A 23,404-nucleotide genomic window follows, 5' to 3' on the forward strand; every position below is an offset into this window, starting at 1 on the left:
AATTAACAAAGCTTCAATTCTGTCATCCTGACTCTGACATCTGTTTTGTCTACACTCCAGAAACTCCATTATTTGTTTAGGTGAGACTTTTCATTGGCTTTTCAACATTCCCTCATGTTTTATTCAGGTCAAGCTGCCTTTGGGTCTGGTTAGAAGTTTGTATTTCACATCCGCACACCAGGGGCTTACCTGGCCCATCCATCAGGAGTAGTTATCCCCCTGCTTGTGACCACGGCTAGAACAGGAAAGAGAGACTATCCTGTGCAACAGCTTGTTTTCAGATGGGGAGACTGAGGCTCAGAGAGGTGAAGTGACCCACAAACACTACAGCCAGCTTGAGCCAGAGCCAGCTAGCGCTTGAACTTCAAACTCAATACTGATTACTCAAGATGAGGATTGGAATCAAAGGGTCTTCTGGCTCCTGCACTGCTCACAAACACGGGTCTATTTATTCTCGCCAGGTTATTATCGTATCCTGTGTCACTTCAGTGAAACGCTTGCCATGAGCCTGGCCTCAGAGACAGGTCCAAAAGGGCAGGGGACAGATTATCTGGTCAGCTGAAGAAAACCATTTAGTTTACTCTGCAAACGAGGGACAATCTGTAGTGCTTTGACTCCTTTTAGATGAATGACCTATGGTTAATTATTATCTCCCAGCTTTATCCTTAAATCTGCAGGTTTAAATTCTCGTAGTAATTGCCTCTAAACCTATGCCTGTAATCACTGCTGGAGACAAAAAGCAAGTCTTTCTGTGGCAATTTTTAAATGTCCTCATTTTTGTCATATTAAACTATGATATCTAATTAGTGTAATAATAGTTTTCCCCCTTATTGGGATAATTGCATCTTTAAACATATTTTTCAGGTTGGAGGGCTCAGTTGCACAGGTATATTGTAGAAGACTGAATGCAAACACATTTTGTTACCCCATTCATTCGTGGCTTCAAATGTTACTCTAACAGCATCTTCTGCAACACAAATGCTAAATTATACATTACCGATCTTTCCAAACACATTAGATAAATTTTTAAACAGACCAGTAGGGATGATCATGTCGCAAACTTAAAATAAACGGTGCTACAGGATAGGTTCTATAACTTCATTTAATATTGATAGCAGCTCAATTTAAATTTTGAAATAGCAAATACCTTTAATAAATTTGGCGTGGATGATTATATATTTTGATACAACTATTGTACAGGCGTTTGTACATATATAAATCTATAGGTAGAATTATATACATTTCAGTATATGCCACATATTTTTCCACTTACATTTTTCTTCTTAGTAAAACAAAGCAGTTTTATTGTACATGGATGTGCAATGCTACATTAAGTCCTGAGTAATTTTAAGGGATCATTAATAAACTACTGTAAATTCTAGTCTTTCAGCCAAAGATCCAGTAGATTCTGTAACAAAAACGTGAAAAAAAATTTAAAAATATGCATTCAGCTACGCGCTTGTTTTGTGCTTAGCGGAGAAAGCTCAAGAATGCACAGTAGCCATTTACGTTTAGGAAAATTTCCTCAGATACTCAAGATTAAACATATATCCTGTTTGTATGGATTTACAGATGTTTTAAGTGATGTCGCCTACATCAAATTTGTCAGGCATGGAAGATTCCAGTCATGATTGGACCATAAATCCCTTTTGCAGAATATGAAATTCTGTGTAAACATCAGTGGTCAGGTATCGTACAAAAGTTCTGACTCAAATGAGGGGAAACGGAAAAAATACAATGAAATCATTTAAAATGCTTCTTGTGGGATACAGCCAGCCATATGGAAGGCATATAAAAAATAAGATATATTTTGGTGGAAGAGGAAACCAGATGAAAGTCATTTCAGGTAGGTCTGGTAAGCCGCACACCCAGTTTGGGAGGTCCCAGGTTGGCGTGGCTCAGGGAGGCCCAAGGTAAGCCGGCCACGTCCATTTTGCCACAGGGGACGGCCTCCCGCTGCGAGGAGGAGGGAGCACTATGGGGGAAAAGGCCACATTCAACGGCAATGGAACAGTAGCAGCTGCCCGTCAGGGTCACCACCAGCGAAGCGAAACATGCCAGTCCAAAGTCAGGCACCCGGGAGGCCCTGGCAGGGCGGCCCAGGCCGGCTGCTGCACGTCCAGCTGCCACAGGAGGAGGCAGGCCCAGAAGGAGGGTGGGAGGCTGCCGCGCGCTGGGAGGGCCATGTGGACGAGAAGGCACTGCATCGGTGGTTCCTCCGTCACCCCCAGCTCTACCCCGTCCCGTGGCTGCTGTAGTCAAAGACCCCTTTCTTGAAGAACGGCGAGAACTCACAGATGGTGTGTTTGGAAAGAGTCAGCCCCACTTTGTCGATGTGTAGGGGAGACGTCGCGGACTGCAGCATCACGCTGAAAAAGTCCCTGAGGTATTTCTGAGGAAGAGAAGGGAGACAAAACGTGGTTAGACGTCGTCGTGGGGTGGAGTCAAGGAGAGAGAAGAAATCCCAGAAACAACTTGCCACCCACTTTGGAAGAGCTGTTGCTGCCATTGGAAACAGCACATGGGAATCTGTGTGTCCTTGGCCTTCACCAGACCAACCCAAGGGAATAGAGCCACCACATCCATTACGCGGGTGGCTCTGCTCTCTGGCTCAGGGCAACATGGCCTACCTGCGGACAATGCCCAGAGAAATGCCAATGTGGTGCCAGGATGGGGGGTGGGGAAGTGGTCTGCTTGCCAACAATAGTGGCATCAGTTAATATCCTATTTTTTTAACAGGTCGTTTCCCCCCAACTTACTTGTTAAATAGAAAGCCAATTAAAGGGAGGGGGGAAAAAAGGCTAGCCATCTGTAGAATGCTAAATGTGCTGCTCACTAGCATTTTTAAACAGCACTGTAACTGTCTGATTTGGATCCTTTAAAGGAAAAGAAATGCTGGGGACAAGCGGGTCAGTTCCAAGTACTAATATTTACGAGTCATTTTGCAAAACCCATAATCATCAATGAAAAGAAATTCTGACTAAGATTAATTGCTCTGAACCCCCTGCTCTGCCCCTCCCCACGGCTGCACGTGTTTGTCACAGCAGTCGCCGCCTTTTCTGGCACCGAGCAAGCAAAGCATGTCTGGGACGAGGATCCGAGATGCCGGGGATGGAATGAGACGTGGGTGCAGGCAGGATGTATTAAAGGAAAAGAGGACATACAGAAATAGTTCATACATTTCAGGTCAGGCAAGTGTTATTTACAAGAGAAAATGGGTAAGCCTAAATCTTTATTACTGCCTCAGCTTATTTCAAAAATATAAATGATCCTATCACAAACGCTGACATTAAACATAATTATTATGGACTTTGAGTAACAAAGAAATTTGTCAGCGAAACACGGCTGAGGCCGAGAAGCAGTGGTTCCCACCAGGGGCGGTCCACCCCGTAGAAGACACACAGCGATGTCTGCAGATGGTTTCGTTACTCTGGGTGGGGGTGTGTGACGTGCATCTAGGCGCATCCCACGATGCACGGGACAGCCCCATGCAAGCATTATTGCGTTCCCAATGTCACTCACGCAACAATTGCGAAAACCTGGCCCAGCAGAAGTGGCATCCAGCTGCCCCTATGAACTGCCGGCCTTAAATTTACTTCTGAAAGAAGACACTCTGCTCAAGGAAAATTCATCAGCTACTTTCTTAAAAGTAATGAGGATTATTAATAATTGACACTGTATAGTAATTTACTTTCTAAAAATCTTCTAACGTCTCATTTCTTACTGACGCACAGTCACTGTACGTTCTTCAAACGGACAATCTGGTGAGTCTTGAACCGTGTGTACACCCGTGAAGCCATCCCCAAAGCAAGAGAACAAAACATTTGTACTGTGCCTCCGCATTTCTGAGCTCACCTTGTTTTATGTTGTTATTGTACTCTGCCTAGAATTATCTGCTCTTATTAGTCATAGCCATTTTTGGATGAGGACCCTGTCGTCAGGGAGGTGAGCAAGGCTAGCGATCAGGAGAGGGGATTGGAAAACAAGGGTTTTTCACTCGGACTCTGTCTTTTTTGTTCAGTCTTCCTCACTTACTGGTCTCACGGTAATCTCTCAGGAAAGGAGCTTGAAAGAGCCATCAGGTCGAGGCGAGAAGGTGTCAAAACCAATCGCTGAAAAATGAAGATTTTACACCAGTACTTTTTTGCATCAGGGGCAAAAGGAACCGGACTTCAACCTCACTGGGGGAAGGGAAGCGGAGAACAGCAACTTTAGAGGGACCCAAAAATCCACCCAACGTGGATGCGAGTGTCCAACGCAGACCACACCTGCCAGCCAGCCAATCTTTACAATGCGATAAATACACGTGCGCAAACTGACTGTTGTGGGAAGGTCAAGAGGGAAGTGTTTCCAGAAGGATGAGGAGGAGCTTGTGCACTGGAGTGTGGGGCCACAAGTCTGCCACAGTCTAAAGCTCGAACAGAGCTGGGAACAGCCCCTGCTACAGGTCTCCCACAGGCCGCACGAGTGTGCAGACTAATGCTCACAACCAGCTTGCCCTGGAGATGAATTCCGACAGGATGGAAGGTATTCAAATCTAGGAACAGATGTTGTATCCGCATTTGTCGTAATTGGTTCACAAAGAGTGGGGGACCTTTAAAGGGCCAGTGGAACCCAAAGGGGGTCATGAAAAGTTAAAGTTAAAAAACACAGATAAAAATAAGGAAAATATTGGAGATACCTTCCCTGCCCGGTCACCGCCATCAAGAGACCAGTAAACTAAACTAGGTGCAGGGAGTGTCTTTTTCTTTAAATGAACTCACTGGCATGTCTCCATGGAAACTGGAGATACAGGGACCTCATTCAACGAATTAGAAACATTACAGGAGAGTTTTTTCATTGCAAAACAAACCTCTGCATTGCAGGATTGGGCAGCCGGGGCTCCCTTTACATAGACTGCTTCCTTGGCCAAAGAAATGCTTTGATTAGAGAGTACTCTTCATAGTGACCTTGAGGTGCTCTGAAGTATCCAAGGGGAGGCAGGGTGGCCTTGGTGCTGTGTCCAGAGCCACGTGCTTGCAGTGGGCCGGACAACTTCTGGTGAATGACAAAACCAAAGGACTAGGCGTAGGGCTGGGGACAGAAGACAAAAGTAAACTCCCAGAAGGTTCCTGAGGTCACAGACAGCATATCCTTCTTCTTTGTAACCACTGCCATGCCTGGCACACTGCTGAGCTTGGGAAAAGTGCCTGGAAAGAACCCTGATGACTGACTCTGGTGAGTTAATTTTTAAAAATTGAGGTGTACCCTGAGAAAACAGCATGCGCACACAGCCTAATGAAGTTTCCAAGACTGGACGTACCTGTGTGAGGAGCACCTAGATAAAAACGAGACAATGTTGCTAGTACCCAGGGGGCCCGCCTCACGTTCCCTCGTAGTCCTTTCTCCAACGACAACGCTATCCTGACTTCTCCCGCTATTGAGTAGTTCTGCCAGTTTTTGAAGCTCACACTACCGGAACCACGCAGGACACTCTCTTTTGTGTCTGGCCTCCTGTGCGTAACACAAAGCTTGGGAGATTCGCTCACCCTGTTGGGCATCCTTGTAGTTTGCTCATGATCATGGCTATATAGTATTCCGCATGTGCACATGCCCAGACTGTCTTTTGCAGATAGTCCAGCAACGGTGACTAGTTTGATTCTTCTCTCTGAGCTCTTCCTCAGTGATAAAATCTGCCTCTACATAACGCGGTGTCTGGTGAATCAAGCGTATCACTCTTTCTCCAATAAAAAAGTTTCCCTTTAGGATTTGAGGCTCAGGCCTAGATCAGCCAATGAACTAGAACTCGACCTTTGCATATATTTAACATACGTTGCAATTATACATAAGATACATATTTAAATATACACATATTTACATTAGTAATTTTTGTGGCTTGGGCTTACCATGTTTTCTATGGCATCTGTGGCTGAAGGGAGAAAATGAGAGTCCTTCCTGTCAAGGCTAGCCCTCCCTGCTATGTGAAAAATAAGTCCAGGGGCCAAGCTGTATCCCCAGGGCAGTGCACTTTATAAAAAAGTATTGCAAAAATTGAAGGACATTAGGAGTTTAAGTGGTTTATCAGGGTCAGAAGGGCAAAGTAGGAAAGGATTTGTGAAATCCAATATCAAGTTTCTGTTTCTTTCACATGGCATTTTCTCCATTAAAAAAAAAGAAGAAGAAACAAAAGTAGACGTATTTAAATCTGTTGCTGTTCCGGACCACAGAGGGCCGGTAACCCCTGCCTGCCGGGGGCGGGGGGGGGGGGGGACATCTCACCTGAGTCCTTGCTTCATTCAACACTCGGATCAGGGCTACTGAGAATAGATGGTTATATCCCCAGAGGTTGCGAAACGTTTCGGCCCTGCCTCATCCTGGTACTCGGAGGATGTAGGTCAGATTAAGCCAAATCCTTGTTCAATTAAGATTGCAAACCCATAGTACAGAGCAAGAAGGGGTCTGGGACAGGGTCTGAGTATGAGTGATTGCAGGAAAGGGCAGGGGCCAAAAGGGGCCCTGAGAGATGGAGGGGCTGGCTGGAGGAGGGTGAGAGAGGAAGTTTTGGGATGGAAGGGAGAACAGAAGCCACAGGGGAGAGAAGGCAAATAGCACAGCAATATTGGAGATCAAACTCTGTGAGTCATGTATTGATTTGGCAAAAAAAAAAAAAAAAAAAAAAAAAAAAAAAGATTTAAGAAATATATGAGACATTTATCTAGGTTATTTACTTTTTGCTACTTGGACTAACACTAAAGTATAAGGTGTTTTCTTATTGATACTTTCAGAAAATCAGGCTTAGATGGCAGATCTTCAACGCACATTTCAGTACTGAACAGAGTACCTTCATTCCATAAAGTGCCTTTCTTCTACAGTCCGCGGGAATATCTTATTATGTTTTAATTTTTTTTAATGTTTATTTATTTATTTATGAGCGAGCACAAGTCGGAAGAGAGGCAGAGAGAGAGGGAGACACAGAATCTGAAGCATGCTCCAGTCTCTGAGTTGTCGGCCCAGAGCCCGACGCAGGACTCAAACCCACAAACAGTGAGATCATGACCTGAGCCAAAGTCAAACACTTAACCGACTGAACCACCGAGGTACCGCTCTTATTTTTTTTTTTTTCAACGTTTATTTATTTTTGGGACAGAGAGAGACAGAGCATGAACGGGGGAGGGGCAGAGAGAGAGGGAGACACAGAATCGGAAACAGGCTCCAGGCTCTGAGCCATCAGCCCAGAGCCGGACGTGGGGCTCGAACTCACGGACCCCGCGAGATCGTGACCTGGCTGAAGTCGGACGCTCAACCGACTGCGCCACCCAGGTGCCCCTCTTATTATTTTTTAAAGTCAATCCATGCAAAGGCAATGAGCAGGCATAGACGAAACTGGGAGAGACCACCCCATGGATGTGTTCCAAATGGAACCGTTAAATAGGCATGTGTTTTTAATCTCCACCTCCAAATAAGACAAAATCCTGAGGGGACCAGGAGCCTTTCAAAAGAAGGCCGAAAGAACACAGGAAAGACGAGGACACACAGCTTGTTGAAGACACCTACATCAGGCTCCTGACCTCTCCTTTCCAAAGGAAAGTGGTCAACTCATACCTGCCAAGACCATTCTATTTCCTGAGGATTGTCTCCCACGTACACACAACAGTCTGACCAGCTCCCATCTTGTTGCTCTCACGAAGAGGCCAGTTATCAAGGGCATGTAATGTTCTAGGCACAGTGAGAACTTTTCATGGTATATCTCATTTACTTGCCACAAGAGCTATTTATGAAATAGCTATTTATGAAATAGGGACACTGCATGGGACCCATCTGCCAGATGAAGAAACTGAGGACCAAGAGGCTTAAGTAATGCCCCAAAGGTCATAAAGCACAGAGGTGAGAATACCAGATCCATACCCACATCTTTCAGCCCTAGAGGCTGGGTCTCAATCACCAGCCTGCTGTCCAGCGTCTACCATCCCCATTTTATCCTGTTGGGCCTCCCATGTCCTGAGCACTGTTGTCTCTCACCAGGCAAGGTTGTCTACACTGAGCCAGATATGCTGCCTTTTCCAGGCCTGAGGCTGCTCTCACAGAGACAGGGGGCCTCTGGGTTCTCTAGAGTTAATGTTCCATACAAACATGAGAAAAAGACCTCTAGCTGTGAGCCTTATACTCTTCTCCACAGAGTCCAATGTAACTCTGTTCATGCTCTGATATCTTCCTTACAGAGCCTTTGTGAGCACTGGCCATGTTTTGACTGCCCTGCTTCCTTTTCCCTTCCCTAATAGCACTCAGATTCCCTTCTGAAAAAACAGCTTTCCCTTCTTTGGGGGTTGGTTATCTAGCTGACTTATGGCAGAGGGCTGGTGAGTTTTTCCCATTCATATTCTGGGATGGGCACCTCACCGCCAAAGAGCTACTGGAGATACCACTTGGAATCTGCTGGAATTGATCTCTTATTGACTTCACAGCCACTGCCATAGAGCATTTATAAGAGTGTAAGAAATTCAGGGACCTCTCTCACAGAGGGGCAGCTCCAGGAGAGACTTTGGTCGGGCCATTCCCAAGCCTGGGAGTGGAGAAGTCCATTTGTTTACAATGTGGCCCCAGTGATTTTCCACTGTTTGCAAACAAGTTAACGGACATTAACTCCGGAGCACTGGCAGGTAGTAGGTGCCAGTCAAGATCAGAGGAAACCTTCCACCTATACCACATCCAAGCCCCTGGGCTGTGGGGGGTGTAGTCTGTAGTCACATCAAGATCTGCCCAAGTCACCCTTCTCTCACTCCTAGGAGGCTTTAGTGACTAACATTTTGGATGGGTCAGTGCATCCTAGTGGTACATCCCCGGCCAAGTATTTACCTGGAAAGCTCCTGCCCAAAGCCTGATATATACACGCAGGCCAATCTTCAAAATTCCAACACCATTTCAAAATACAACAACTAAATATTATTAATCTTTTGAACCAAAACACAGGCTAATATGGTCTACTGGCTGTGTTAATGAGTTCTGAAAGGTGAGGCACACTCCCTACAGCAATACAGGGTAATTCAGCAAGAATTTAGTCAATTATTTTAGAGCTTTAGCCTGGTACCTCAATCAATACATTGCATGAGGAAAAAAATTGAAAATATAATGTGCTGCTACATGCTATTTTCATTTTTATTTCATTCTTGATGAAGGTCATTTTGTTAACATGATTCATATGTGCCTTACAGTATAATTTTAGGCTCTGCTCTAGCTGAAAGGAAAAGTACTTAAGTTACCGGAACAACCTAGCTAAAAGCTGGCCTTACGATGGCCTCTGCTGGCTTGTTCTTTTCAATTCTGGCGTTTCTGGATGAAACGTTAGTCTGGTCATTGGGACCGACCATATGCTGCATAGTCCTTCCAGGCAAAAACCTGCATGATCAGCAGGGAGTTCGAGAGTGTGGCCCTTCTCATCTTGCAGCCATTTCCTTTCAGGTCTGGGATCTGGAAAGGAGGGAAGACGGAGTGGTATCCAAACTCAGCAAACTGTGTGAACAAGGGAGTAAGTAAGGCTAGCATGTGCAGGGCTCTGTGTGGGGAACAGCAGGACTTGAAGGAGAATGTGGAAGGCCTGGATGCTGGATTTGGATCTTCAGGCACTTTGTACAAAACACTTACCAGTTCATGAGCTCCCATGACCCCTAAGACATGCTGAGGTGGAGGAGGACAGGTATGTGAATCCTGTTGACAGATGAGGAAACTGAGATCCCAAGAGGCAGTGGCTTAGCCAATGTCAACACACTATAGAAGCTGACAAACAACTTGGGCTTTAAATTCAGGAGAAAGTCAGATGGCTTAATGTCACTTACAAGGTGCAATCCCTTAAGCCTGAAAGGTAATGAGTAAATGTGCATGTAAACACAGCCCTTCTCTTTAGGGATCTCCATGCCATGCAGACTCTCAGAATTTACTGTGTGTGAGTGTGTGTGTGTGTGTGTGTGCATGTGCACACGCACGCACGCATAGAGAACACGTGGGAATAAGAGGGCTTCAGAAGCGTTTCAAAGATCTTACCTTATTTTTTGGCTCCCTTCCTTTTGCTTTAATGCTCTGGGGGATAAAGTCATGACTATTTTAGGTTACTAAAAAGCTTGCTTTAACAGGGCTCATGACTGTAAGTGTAGTCTGCTCCTCATTTCACAGGCATGCACCACCCAGCTGTGCCACTCTCATGATTTCCCCAGCCATCTCATTGTTGTGGAGCCCCTTCATCTCACAAAATTTGAACATAAATTTGTAATGTAATTTAAAGTTATTGAAATTATTAAAACGTACTTTAAAAATGTAGTAGGGCCTTATCCACCTTTCCACTGTGACATATTAACAGGGAAGACAGTTCGCTGGAATTCATTTCCAGAAGCCATTAGCCAGGGCAGCTTAAAGATAACGATCAGTCTAATAAGACTTAGAGGTTTCATTTACCTTGTAGCACTTGGAAAATTCATCCTTGACTGATGGGTTCCAAAGACCAATCAAGCGGGGATGGAGACATGCTGGGATATTTCTAGACATGAGAGGTCTGGTCACCACTGGCCATGGATCATGAATCAACCCCCTACCAGTGGGGTCAATATTCACTCACTCAAGTCTTCCCAGTTCTAAACTCTCATAAATTCTAGTCGACACCTTTCTCTGGCTATTTTAGGGATCCTAAAATTTGTCTCCACTGGATCAAAAATGCTGGGTTCCTTTCCTGACATGGTCCTAAATGTCCTCTACACTCTGATGAAATTAGGATGGTTTAATTCAAGCAACTCATCCATCCACCACAGTTACCACACACCTGCCCTACATGGAGCAGCGTGCCAAGCACTGGGTGTCCGACGTTGACTAAAACAGACACTGAGCCTGTGCTGAAAAGGAGCCTGGGCCGCCCAGCACCATCTCCTCATTGTCCAGAATCCTTCATCTAAATCCTACTTGTCTTCTGAGGACTGGATCAAGGTTTGTTCTTCGTCGGCTCCTCTTGAGACTTCATTCATGCACCCAACAAATATTTACTGAGAGCTTTCTATCTGTCATGCTGCTGAGGAGTCAGTAGTGAATAAGGTCAGTTCTCGTCTTGAGTCACATGCAGGCATTCCAGGGACTTGGGACAAGTAAAGCTCTGATTAAAATATGGAATGAGATGATTTTGGAGTACATAGAAAAGGCATCCAGCCTAGTCCTGGGAACTGGTGACATTTCTGCCAAGAGCTGAAGGATGAGTAAGAATCAGACAGGTAGAGATACTCGTGGAAGATATTGTAGAAGCCTATTCCCGGCAGTGGGCGGGGGGGGGGGGGGAGAGGGGCGGGGGATGTGCAAAGCCTCATGGTGACAATGAACAGTTTGGGGTCCCACCAAGAGTCCAGCATGGCTGGACCACACACTATGTGGGGTTCATTTAGCGCGGGGGAAACATTTCTGGAATGTACTGCTCACTGGATCGGCTCTCCAATGGTCCTCATGTTGCAGCTTCTTCACTGTGCTCCAACAGCATCTCTTCTCTCTGATCCATGGATCCTGCCAGGCCTTCTGTTTTCCAAGAGAAAACACTGGAAGTAAAGCTGACAGTGAAGGAGTCACCTTGCAGGCTTCGGTGCCCCATCTGAGCCCAGTCGTCAGTGGAACCATGATCAGAATACAGCCATGTAAGTGGCCTGACATGATACCTGACATTTGGAAAAGATGAACCACTTGGCCAAGCCCTGCCCAAATTCCAGAACCACAGTATCACAAGCAATAAAGTGGTGGCTGCTTTCAGGAAGTTAAGTTTTGGGGTAGTTTATTACGTGGTGATAGATAATCACAATAGATATGTGTGGGAAGAAGGTAAGGGATGAGAGAGTCAATGAAATTAGTCAAAGCAGAATAGAAAAGTCTCATTGGTTTTTATTTATAATTTATGACTAGCCATACATCACAGTCCGTGCTACTAACCTTTTCCAACCTTTTTAGTATTTCTAATGAATAATTCTATCTTAGCAGGTACTTCTTTTCTATCCATCCTAGGTTTTAAAGTAAATACTTGAAATAAGTAGTCATCATTTGAAATATGGCATTTATTTCTTGATTTTATAGAGAATTCTGAGAGCTCCCAGTTAAAATTCATCAGGGTGAAAATGTTAGTCTGTGATTACAGAATTGGAACTATTCATTACAGCTATTCAGAGAATCTTCTTTATGAGCTTAATGACATAAGCATATTGTATTGAATTATTATGGTACTGCATCAATTGGACTCATAAATTTAATATACTCAGTCTGGTTCACATATTCTAATAAAATCCAGTGAGCTTTAAACATTTTATAAGGAATGCGCATTTAAAGTCATGTGATATTCAGTTTTTACAGGTTGGCGTTCCTGCTCAGGGTAAGAAGCGAGCTTCAGTGATCTCGGCCACCCGGCCTGGTAGACCAGCAAGCTTGGGGGGAGACCCCCCCCCCCCCAGACAAACAGGACACATTAGAAAGCCCCAAATCCATCAGCTCAGGCTATGAAGTTGGTTGAGCTTTTCTCTAGAACCCAAGTCGGTATCAGGCCCATCTTTTCGGCTCATGAAGGGAAGAGAGCAACTAGCTGAGGCTGCATCTTGAGCCGTGAGCAGTGGCATGTCAGCTGTAAGGGAGCAGGCAAACCCTCTTCCAGGCAGTCTGACAGGCCCCCCTCTCAACCTCATTCGGCTGAAGCAAAATACGGGAGGACAGACACTGTGGAGAAGCGCAGTTTCCAGGGCTCGCTCTGGTTCTTTGACTTTTGTTTACTGGATCTAGGTTAAGAGATTGGTAAGGGTCCCACACACAGCAACTGTCCCTGCATCCAGGCGGGGACGGTGGAAGAGGACCTGGCCATGTGGAGCACACGACTGCTGGAACCCTACCCTTGCACTGTGAGCCACGTCCTGGGCACCCAGTCACACAGCAGCCAGCACGCTGGGCACGGGGGGCATTACCATGCTGGGGTCCAGATTAAGTTGTGAAACTCTCCTGCACCTCACTTTCCTCATCTGATTAGAATGCTTTTTAAATCAGAAGATGAAATGAGAGGTCTGTCAGGTGCTAGGGGCAGGGCCCAAGTCGCAGCATGCATTTATTAAGTAGGTGACATTATTATCTACACAGCTTTGTCCTTGCAGAGTTAATCTGCAAATATAATCATTTTCTCCTCTTTTAGATGTTTCAGGGCACGTGGGCTTAAAATGTGTTAGTATTTAATGCTTTAATGTTTTCCCCTTCAAAGGAAAATGGAAGACAACAGTCTGGAATGGTTTTTTTCCAAAGTCACCTCATATCAGATACTGGCAGACCCTTTATTTCAAAAATTGCTTTAAAGTAAGAAAGAGTTAATGTGTTTCTCAAAATGGGGAATCATGTTCATGTGTTTAAAAATATAGGCTACACCAGGTAAATTAACTATGCCCCCAAAGCTCATTTTAAGATATAGTTTGGATACTGAGATTCTGAAAAATGCTATCTGGGGAAAGAAAGAACTATTCTTTGTTTCTCAGCTCACGATTCCTTCTTGCACCATCTACATCTTCAAAGAGGTTCTTGACATTTTGAGGGGGATGACTGCTCCAAATGGCCAATGTGACTGACAGACTTTCAAATGAGAATCTCATTGTGTGGTACCTCTTGGCTATAATATACTTAAACTCAAATTCAAAGAAACCTCAAATTCAAAGGTCCCCAAAAGCTTAAGAATCAAGATGTAGTTGCACATTCATTACTGGCATCCCAAAGTCTGCCTCTTAGTAGAAGCCCAAGCACCGGGACACGGTGTGACGCTTCAGGGACCCCCCACGTGACCATCTTGCTCCTCTCTACCATCCGTGCCTGTGGTTGAGCAGGACCATCCCCCCCCCCCTTTTATGTCTGACCTGAGGTCACTTCTGTATTGATGGCAAGTCTCCTCAGGCTGGCCTTGTACTGGGTCATCCCTGAATACCAATGAGTCCCTGAATTCCAGGGCAAGAGGGTCAGCTCTTGAGACTAGGAGGGAAGACCCACTGCCCCTTTTTTGTTCTCTGGACGAGGGGCTCCTGATGATCCCTGTGAGGCTATTTGCCTTCAGAATATCTCCCTGCCTTGGGAGTTATTCCTCAGCGTCCACCCACTGCCCTACGTCCCAGGAGGGAGCCATGGTCATGCCCTAGGTGTGATTAGGCCTGTGGCCCTGAGCGGTGGGCCTGTGACCCCACCCCACGGAGAGGATTAGCTGAGGATTTGGATTATCCACACCGGTGATCCCTTTCACTGGGGACAATGATGGAGGCTTGACTATGTCGGGGAGGCTGGAGGCAGGGAGAAAAGCCAGACCAAACCTTCTCTCATATAACATCTCTAATTCTAAAAAAGGATGGGGTAGGTGTAGATTTTTAATAATTCCTTCACCAAACAGATATCATCCACACAATTAAGTATCTAAGTTGAAAAATATATACATTGAAAACATGTACCTCCTGCACAGCACTTTGCTCATAAAAGACACGGTCTATTAGGTACCTGATGCAATGAATGTTAGGTTAATATTAAATGTTAATAAATCCTGCTGAACAATGAGAAGCCTGGGTTTTCTCTCTTTCAGATCTTCCCTTGCAGCAAAATTTCTCGGATTTATAGTATCTTCTCTCTTCTGAACAAAGGAAGTTTACTAAATTACTGTAGAGAAGAAGTCTATCAAATCTTAACTTACGCTTCAAAGCCAAACTTTAGAAACTCTTCAAACTGTCCTTGGCCTCTGTCCAAATCTGAAAAGTTGCTGCAGAAGAGAAGTTGGAAAGGTTGCCCGTTGGGCAGGGGATGAAGCACGTGCTTCCTTGGATACTCGTGTCTGGCTCTGTTCCCCACAACGAACCTGAGCCTGTGGGAGCAACAGTCTTTCAGCTGTCACAACTTTTAGCACTCGAGATTGTTCTCAGCTGAGAGGCACTGAAAGCAATGTGGTACAAGTTAAAACAGAGTCCTGGCAAAATGTGGAAAGAAGATCGTACAGATGAAAGGGAAATCACACCAGCTGGGGGATCGCGGAGAAAGCGGTGGGGCCATTAAATCTAAGAAATAATGGGCTAATTTGGGCTAATTTGACATCCAGTTTCTGTCACAAGGAAACTGCCTTCCAAAGTAAGAAATGTCAGTTTGTACTGACTGAGCTATGACTTGGATTGCCCAGAGTCTTTCGAGTAAGAAATTGCAAATAAATGTAATGTTGGGGACTAGAAGATAAATAAGCAGCAGAAGTGGCAAAGAGAAGGTGAATCAGCAGCAAACAGACACCAAAATGCATAAATACCCCAGCCTACGGAGATAGTTAGGGCAGATGGTTATCTTGCTGCTCATAGCACTTTATCCACAGAGCTCGGAAATAAAAGCTCCAGAATCCACTGGGGCTTTGTTTCCAGCAGGCTAAAAAATCCACCGAGAAAAGGGTGATGGCTTCATTTACTGCCATCTTCAACTCTGATTAGCAAATGCTTTCTTGATTTTCGTAGCAGTTTCTCAATTTTACTTATAAATACTATGAAACAGGTGATCTCAATTAGGAAACAAATTAGGCCAAGTGTTAATTTTTCTTTTTTTTTTTTTTTTGGTTGCCTGGAATGAATATTATATATGTAAATGTAACCGCATTGCAGTGAATTCCTGGGAACAGAAATAAGCCTATCTAAAAAGGGACGGGAGCTTTACACAGGCAAACAATAAAGACAAAATGTTGAGTGAAATTGGGACAAACTGATGTTCTTACCCATTTCTTTCTCCCAAGTATCATCTCAAAGGACTGCAACATGTGCTATGATTCATTACTGTTATGAAATATAAGCAACACACACAGAAAAAAAAAGGGGGATCATCCAAGGGAAAAAAAACCCCAACTACCTGAATTCTAAAATAAAGATACAGTTTCAGAAGCAACAAAGGACAGTACAGAAGTTCACTGGCAAAGGCCACAGTGAGCACCTTTAATAAAAGCACAATTTACTTGGAAAACAAATCTAAATAAATGGAGTGAAAGGAATCGAAGCATCTTCAAGAAAGCCTAATTCAAATTTATAAGAGAAAGGGTGACTGCCAGATGTTGATATAAACAGTGAGCTGAGAACTAGCAGAGACTGGACAAAGTGGTTCTTTTTTTAAAGTTTTATTTTTTCAATTTATTTTGAGAAAGAATGAGCGAGTGGGGGGAGGGAGAGAGGGGGACAAAGAGAGAGAGACAGAGAGAGAGAGAGAGAGAGAGAGAGAGAGAGAATCCCAAGCAGGGATTGGGATTCAGTGCAGAGCCGCACTTGGAGCTTGAACTCACCAACTGTGAGATGATAACCTGAGGTGAAGTCAAGAATCAGCCGCTTAACCGACTGAGCCACCCAGGCGTCCCAAGAGAAATTGGTTCTTAAAATAAACAGACACACAAGAAGAATTCTGTGTATGTCTTCTGGGCTATTGCAACAAAAGGAATGTATGACAAGGAGCTATACAGATGTCAATGGAAATAAATATAATTGATCATTTCAGGAAGAAGCTAGGCCTTCAGGCTTGTAACAGCATGAGAAGGTGCAAAAGTAATAAGCACAATGTTAAAACAAGGTCAGGAAGAATGAAAAGGATCGCGTTGTGCAGTGCTTCGCAAACACCTTGCGGAGAAGGACCAACTGAAGGAGGGAGGGGGGAGGAGAAAGAGACAGAAAGAAATGGCAAATATAAGAGACAGGAAAATTCAAGGAGGACAAGACCAGGGGATCAACACAAACAAATGGTATTCCAGAAAGCAATAAGAGGAAAAACCCTGACAGGAGGAAATCATCACACAAATCTCCTAGAAAGAAATAAAGGACACAAGAGAGAGAATGTACATGGAACAACCAGCAGAACTGAGGGGCTGTTCACCAAAGTAGAACCAGGAAAGCTCAGAACCCTGGGTACAGACAGAGCTTTTGTAAGGGTCAGAGAAGTATTACGTCACATACAGAGGACCAAAAATCAAAATGGTGGGGCACCTGGGGAGCTCAGTCGGTTAAGTGTCCAACTCTTTGTTGGTCTTGATCTCATAGGTCTCGATCTCATAGTTCATGGGTTCGAGCCCCACGTCGGGCTCCACGCTGATGATGCAAAAGCCTGCTTGGGATTCTCTGCCTCCCTCTCTCTGTCTCTGCCCCTCCCCCACTGGTGCTGTCTCTCTCAAGATAAACTTTCAAAATTAAAAAAAAAAAAAAGGAAGCAATACACAAATGCAATTTTAGTTTGTAAGAAAATGCCAAAAGGTATCGCAAAGGTTGCTGCTAGGGAAAGGGGAATGGAATGCCCAGGATGCAGAAAACTGCTTTCCAGGAAAGCCTAGTACAACTATTTGAGCATACCCATAATTGGCACTGATTTTTAAAAAAAAAGTTTTAAAATCTCTCTCTCATTGGAAAGATGGTCAGAAGGGATATATGCCCAACTGTAAGAGCAATGACCTCTGGGCAAATGCCTCTATTTGAGACCCTGTGAGAGCAGAGACAGAGGGAGATTATATACAGATGATCTTGGATGCAGAGGTAAAGGGGCGGGAAAGTCAGAGTGGGAAAAGGAGGTGGCCAGTAGAGGGCTGTCGATGCACAGGTTACTGTCCAGGGCAGCACTTGGTCCTGCTGGGGACCCTTCGAGAGACATGTAGACTGTGCTTCTGAGTCATCTGTAATGACGGGAGGCAGGCACATTTATCCATACTTCGTCTCTTACTGTTTGAGGCAGGCGTCACTTCCCTCTAACCACTAGGCTACAGCCTGAGGGAGAGAGGGAGAGAGCGAGCGAGCCCTGGGGCGCTGTAGCACATAGTACGGCTTTTCTCCAGGGCTGTGGCCAGAACCATGGGAAAGTCAAAGGGTCACAGAGCAGCACACAGCATGTGTTTGCTACAGGATGGGGCTGGGGTTGGTGGTGATTAAGGGGGATCCCAGCTTTAGATGTGAAGAGAGAGTCCTTTGCTTAGTGCTCCCTGCTAACCAGCTTGGGAAGCCAGCCAGGGTGATGGGGGTGGGGTTGGGTGGGGGTCGTCTTTGCTCTTGGCTCCAGCAGCCTTCTTCCCTCCCCAGCATTTTTCTTAGTCTTCAGCATTTTTGGTTTTCTGATGAGGACTTTTTGATTCACAGAAACCTTACTCGTTATCTTCTTAGGGATGAACAAGCATTTTTAAGGAATTTAAAATGCAAGTTTTATTGCAACCTTAGGTGATAAGACTGAGGTGACTGCGGCTCATGCACTGGGCCTAAGTCAGTTCATGGTCAGAATGATTCCAGAGCATTCAGAAGATAAAGAGCTACAAATTAGCTCCCAGCCTGCCCCATATCTTAGCTAACATCCACTGGGCTGGACTGTGGCATCGCCCCAGGAGCAAGCTGGAATGGCGGCCAGCACTAAGGGAACTGGGCCATGCTGCCGTCATTTCCAGGAACTCCTGTGTTGCATGTTTTTACAACAAGAACAGATTTTCATTTTATACGAATACTTCCATGTATCTATACACAATACTGAATTATATCTATTGACATCTCCATATACATCTATAATCTATTTCTAGATTATACCTATATAACTATATTTATAGCTATGCCTATACCTGTATAATATAATCTATAATTAAATCTATTAACTATATCTTATACCACATTTTATTTTATAATAATATCTTAATGTATGAGGAATTTCCTCCTCCAATGAGTCTTAACAAGATTGTTACTGCATGTAAAACAATACAGTCAGGGGGCACTAAATGGTCACCTGACAGTGCCTGGAAGGGACTAAGAACCTTACGGGTGGGGGTTGGGGCCATTCTTTGATTTACACCAAGGGGGAAGAGAAAAATTAGTAGCCTCTGGCAGACATGAGCAAGCATAAGCCAATAAGCAGGGATACTAGCAGAAATTGATGATATAAACATGTCACTATCATATACGGGATTCAAAATGGTCACTGATTCCAAAACCATCAAAAACATTTTTTTTTAACGTTTATTTATTTTTGAGACATAGGGAGAGACAGAGGACGAGCAGGGAAGGGGCAGAGAAAGTGGGAGACAGGATCCAAAGCAGGCTCCAGGCTCTGAGCTGTCAGCACAGATCCCATGGTGAGGCTCAAACCTATGAACCATGAGATCGTGACCTGAGCCAAAGTCAGACCCTTAACTGACTGAGACACCCAGCACCCCCAAAACAATTTTAATAACATGGGCATCATCAGAAGGTGGTCAGCGTTTTCTCAACCATCAACTGCTGCATCTCAGGTATGGCTACCCTTTTCCCTACTTTTAGCTGTATTTCTATGCAATGCTTTCCCCTGGGGCCTGGAAGCTAATTAAGTGCTCTGGCTTAAAAGACCTTTCCTTCTCACCCGTGTTGTGCCGCAGCATGAATATGAGCTGTAAGGGGAGGCAGATGAGAAAATATTAAAATGGTATTTAATTAAGCAGAGTAAACAATAAGGTCAGTAGCAACTTGAAGCTGACATCTGTCTCCAAACAAGCAGGCAAGTTACTTCCAGGTATGGGCGACAGAGAAGTAAGCTTAGGCTGCAGGCTCCTTTGGTCCATGCCACTTGTGATTTCTACTTCTGTTTCAGAGGCAATGAGACATTTAATAAAAGAAAACAAATAGCGATGCCGCGCTGTATCTAGGAGGAGAGCAGGAACAACCCTCCAGCTGTTTAACACTGCAATGTTCAGGCTTCATTTCATTTTGCTTCTAAAAGAAACCAGGGAAATGAAAAATGTGGTATGCTGACCTCCACGAACAGAGCATGCACAGCTCTTAAGCCTGCCATCTCGAGCTGCGCTGCGTTAAATTCATCGGATGCTATTTCTATAAACAGGAAAGAGTTGGAGAATCTCTGTTAGGTATTTGTCAAGCCCCAAACACCTTGTAAATGAGCAAGGGGCCTGGAGAGATGACAGATGTTACTGATTTACTGCTAGGACAGCACATGAGGTGGGACTGTAGTTGGGGCTGATATTAGAATATCAAAAGCCCAACAAATGGAAAAATTACCATTGCAGCTGCATCTGGGGTGAACAGAATGGCTTCTGTCACAGTTAACCTTATGCATCAACTTGACTGGGTCATGGGGTGCCCGGATATTTGGCCAAACATTCTGGTTTGTTTGTGAAGGTGTTTTGGGGTGGGAGTAACAATTGAGTACACAGACTGAGTACAATTTGAGTACGATCTGAGCAGACTGTCCTCCCTAATGTGGGTGGCATTGGTCAATCAGCTGAAAGCCTGCACAGAACCAAGAAAACTGACCCTTCCATGAGTTCAAGGGATCTCTTGCCTCGCTGCACTGAGCTGGGACACTGGTCTTTTCTTGCCGGTGGCCATGAATGGAAAGATCAGCACTTCCTGGGTCTCAAGACTACTGGCTCTCAGAACAGAATTTAGACCAGCAGCTCTCAGGGCTCTCTCGAGACCTCAGGCTCAGACTGGAACCATACCACTGGCTGTCCCCAGTCTCTACCTTGATGCAGATCATGGGACTTCTCAGGCTCCATTATTGTATAAGCCAATTCCATATAATAAATCTCTTCACACAGACACACACACATACCCTACAGGCTCTGTTTCTCTGGAGAACCCCAACTACTTGTTTCCAAACGCCAGATTAGTGAAGTGGTAAAAAAAACAAAAACAAAAACAAAAAACACCACTATTTCGATACCATGAGTTGTATGTAGAAATGTAAAATTCACAAATATATTTAATACCAGATTTCACTGTTAAGCTTGGTGTCCAGGTCTTGGGCATCCATACAAGTTTCACTACCACCCCCAGGTCTCATTCAACTGAGTGACAAGCCATGCTGATTCATAGGCAATGACTGTCATTGTCAGTGCACTGCTTTCATAAAGACCAAAGATTACAAGTGACCACTAGACATGCTTCCTCTGAGATGGGCAGAACAGCACCACTTATATAGTGTTCTTGTCCCCCACCAAATCAAACCTAAACTAGATCAAGCCTCTCAATATAACTACTGGTTTTCAGAAAGTGCAGGTTTAGAGGAGCATGGTGAATGACACCACGAGGATGCCATTAGCAAAACCCAAAATGTAGGAATTTAATGGATACATGGTATGGCTTCATCAAAAACAGATGGTGAGAAAAAGAAGAGGGAAGGGAAACCTATAGATTATTACACACTTTAGAGGTATATCAACCAATATCACGTATGGATATAATTTGAGTCCTGATTCATCTACTGAAGAGAAAAAAAAAAAGACTGATGTGGCTTGAACAATGACTGGTTATTTATTTTGAAAGATTAGCTAATTTTTAGGATGTATGTGTGATGATAATGATTTTATTTTTAAAAACAGAGTGCCTTGATTTTTTAAGTACCTATTTAAAAAAATTTTTTTTTAAGGTTTATTCATTTTTTAGAGACATAGCATGAGTAGGGGACGGGTAGAGAGAGAGGGAGACACAGAATCTGAAGCAGGCTCCAGGCTCTGAGCTGTCAGCACAGAGCCTGATGGGGGCCTCGAACCCAGAAGCCGTGAGATCATGACCCGAATGAAAGTTCGGACGCTCAACCGAGCCACCCAGGTGCCCCTTTAAGTACTTATTTTAGAGAGAGACAATGTGCTTGTGGGAGAGAGGGGCAGAGGGGGAGAAACATAATCCAAAACAGGCTCTACAATCAGCATGGAGCCCAACATAGGGCTCGATCCCCAGACCCTGGGATCATGACCTGAGCCGAAAGCCAGAGTCAGATGCTCAACCGACTGAGTTACCCAGACACCCTGAGTATCTTGCTTTTTAAGAGGTACATCCTAAAATATTTATGGTTAAAATATATAATGTGTGGTATTTGCTTTAAATTGTGTGTAATGCCATGCCTAAGGGTAGAAATGAAACAAAACTGGACACATGCTAATGAAATGTTGAAGTTGAATGATGTGGGAGGGCACACAGGGGTTCATTACATTATTCTTTCTGAGGTTTCATAAATATTGTCATGAGAAATAAAGTGAAAACAGGAGGTAGAATAGACCATTAATATCTATGTCATGATATCTCGAAGTTTCTTTAATGCATCAATGTTTGTAAAGTTGAAGACAGTTTGCATAAACCCTGGAGGAGCAGAAATGTGCAAATGTACCAGGATTACATTCTTGGATACTAAGAATTCTTTTAACACCTGGTATTAACAAACACTATATTCTTAGGTAAACCTAATTCCTATTTTGAACCAGAATGGGTTGGAAAGAATTGCCAAAGAAGATTACCAAGGAGATCTGGGGCGATGTCCTTCAATAAAGATGTTTTCTCCTTTCCCATGGGAAATTCTAGACACATTTTCATTCTAAAATGAATGTGCTCAAGTCCTTCTAGATCTTCACATTAAGTTGACAGAATGAAGGGGCATTTAGTTTTAGTACAGTGGAAAGTTAAGAGGTATAGGAAAGGGCAACCTCTATTGAGACTTTTTTAAAGTGACACTTGAAGGAAAAAGTCTTTACAAATTATACTCTGTAATTAAATGTAATAATAGGTCACCTAAAATATCCCAAGTGATACTACAAGAGAGAAGAGCACAAAGGTCTTCTGAACCTAATATCAATGTGAAAAAGTCTTTGTAGTAATATATGAAAATTATAGGGGGAAAGGATCTTTGCAACTATTTGTCAATTACATCAGTATTCCAAGTGGCCTTTAACCTTATTTTATGGTTACATCCAATTACAAGAGATTTCCTTCTTGGTTTCTGTGTTGAAATGTTTTAATTTGTGAAGGCTGTCCACTGGATAGGCACCTCATTAATTTGCAGACTCTGAGAAGCACTGATCATATACACAGACATCTGAGTTTGGAAAGAAAGAGTGAAGAAAAATGGTGCTTGGTAAAGAGACAAAATAGTGACTTTAAAGTTTCAGAGTAAGGCGTGAGCCAATCTTAATGGAATATAAATTATCATTTGCTTAAAAGTGGATAAAATACGTATGAAAAATATTATTTGTTTAGAGGATTATTACCTTTCTTTTAACAGATTAACCTCATACTCTTAAGAAAAACGTGTAATGATGTCAAATCCATCCATCCATCCATCCATCCATCCATCCATTTTTCTTCCTTCTTTTTTCTTTAGCAAAGCAATAAAGGGACATTGGAAAAATTGGAGGATGTGAGGGTAGAAGTGAAAGAAGAATGAGGAAAAAAAAGAAGGAAAGAAAGGAGATTATAAATGTATGATGATTGCATAATGATTTATTTGTAATTTGTTATTGGTGATATGTTTAAGAGCAGTTATAGGTTGACGGGAAAATTGAGAAGAAGGTAAAAAAATTTCCCACATACACCCCTACCCTCACATGCCCGCAGCCACTATTAAAGTCCCACACCAGAGTGTGACATCTTGCATAAAGCAATGAAATGACACCGACACATCATCATCATCA

At 43.9% G+C, this 23,404-nt stretch overlaps 1 protein-coding gene across 5 annotated transcripts in view; it reads right to left on the reverse strand.

Moving 5' to 3' along the window:
- Positions 1-1,084: 1,084 nt before the first annotated feature.
- KIF16B (kinesin family member 16B) overlaps positions 1,085-23,404 on the reverse strand; it is a 288,745-nt gene continuing 266,425 nt past the window's right edge. For 4 of the 5 annotated variants that reach the window (XM_045053906.1, XM_045053905.1, XM_045053903.1 and 1 more), the window contains one exon: positions 1,085-2,392. In XM_045053906.1, coding sequence (XP_044909841.1) covers positions 2,234-2,392 — 159 coding nt within the window. In that variant the 3' untranslated portion in view covers positions 1,085-2,233. Of the gene's footprint in view, positions 2,393-11,424; positions 11,518-23,404 lie in introns of all 5 variants that reach the window. The other variant, XM_045053901.1, reaches the window with a different exon arrangement.

This window comes from Felis catus, chromosome A3, assembly GCF_018350175.1.
Source record: "Felis catus isolate Fca126 chromosome A3, F.catus_Fca126_mat1.0, whole genome shotgun sequence".
Lineage (NCBI taxonomy): Eukaryota > Metazoa > Chordata > Mammalia > Carnivora > Felidae > Felis > Felis catus.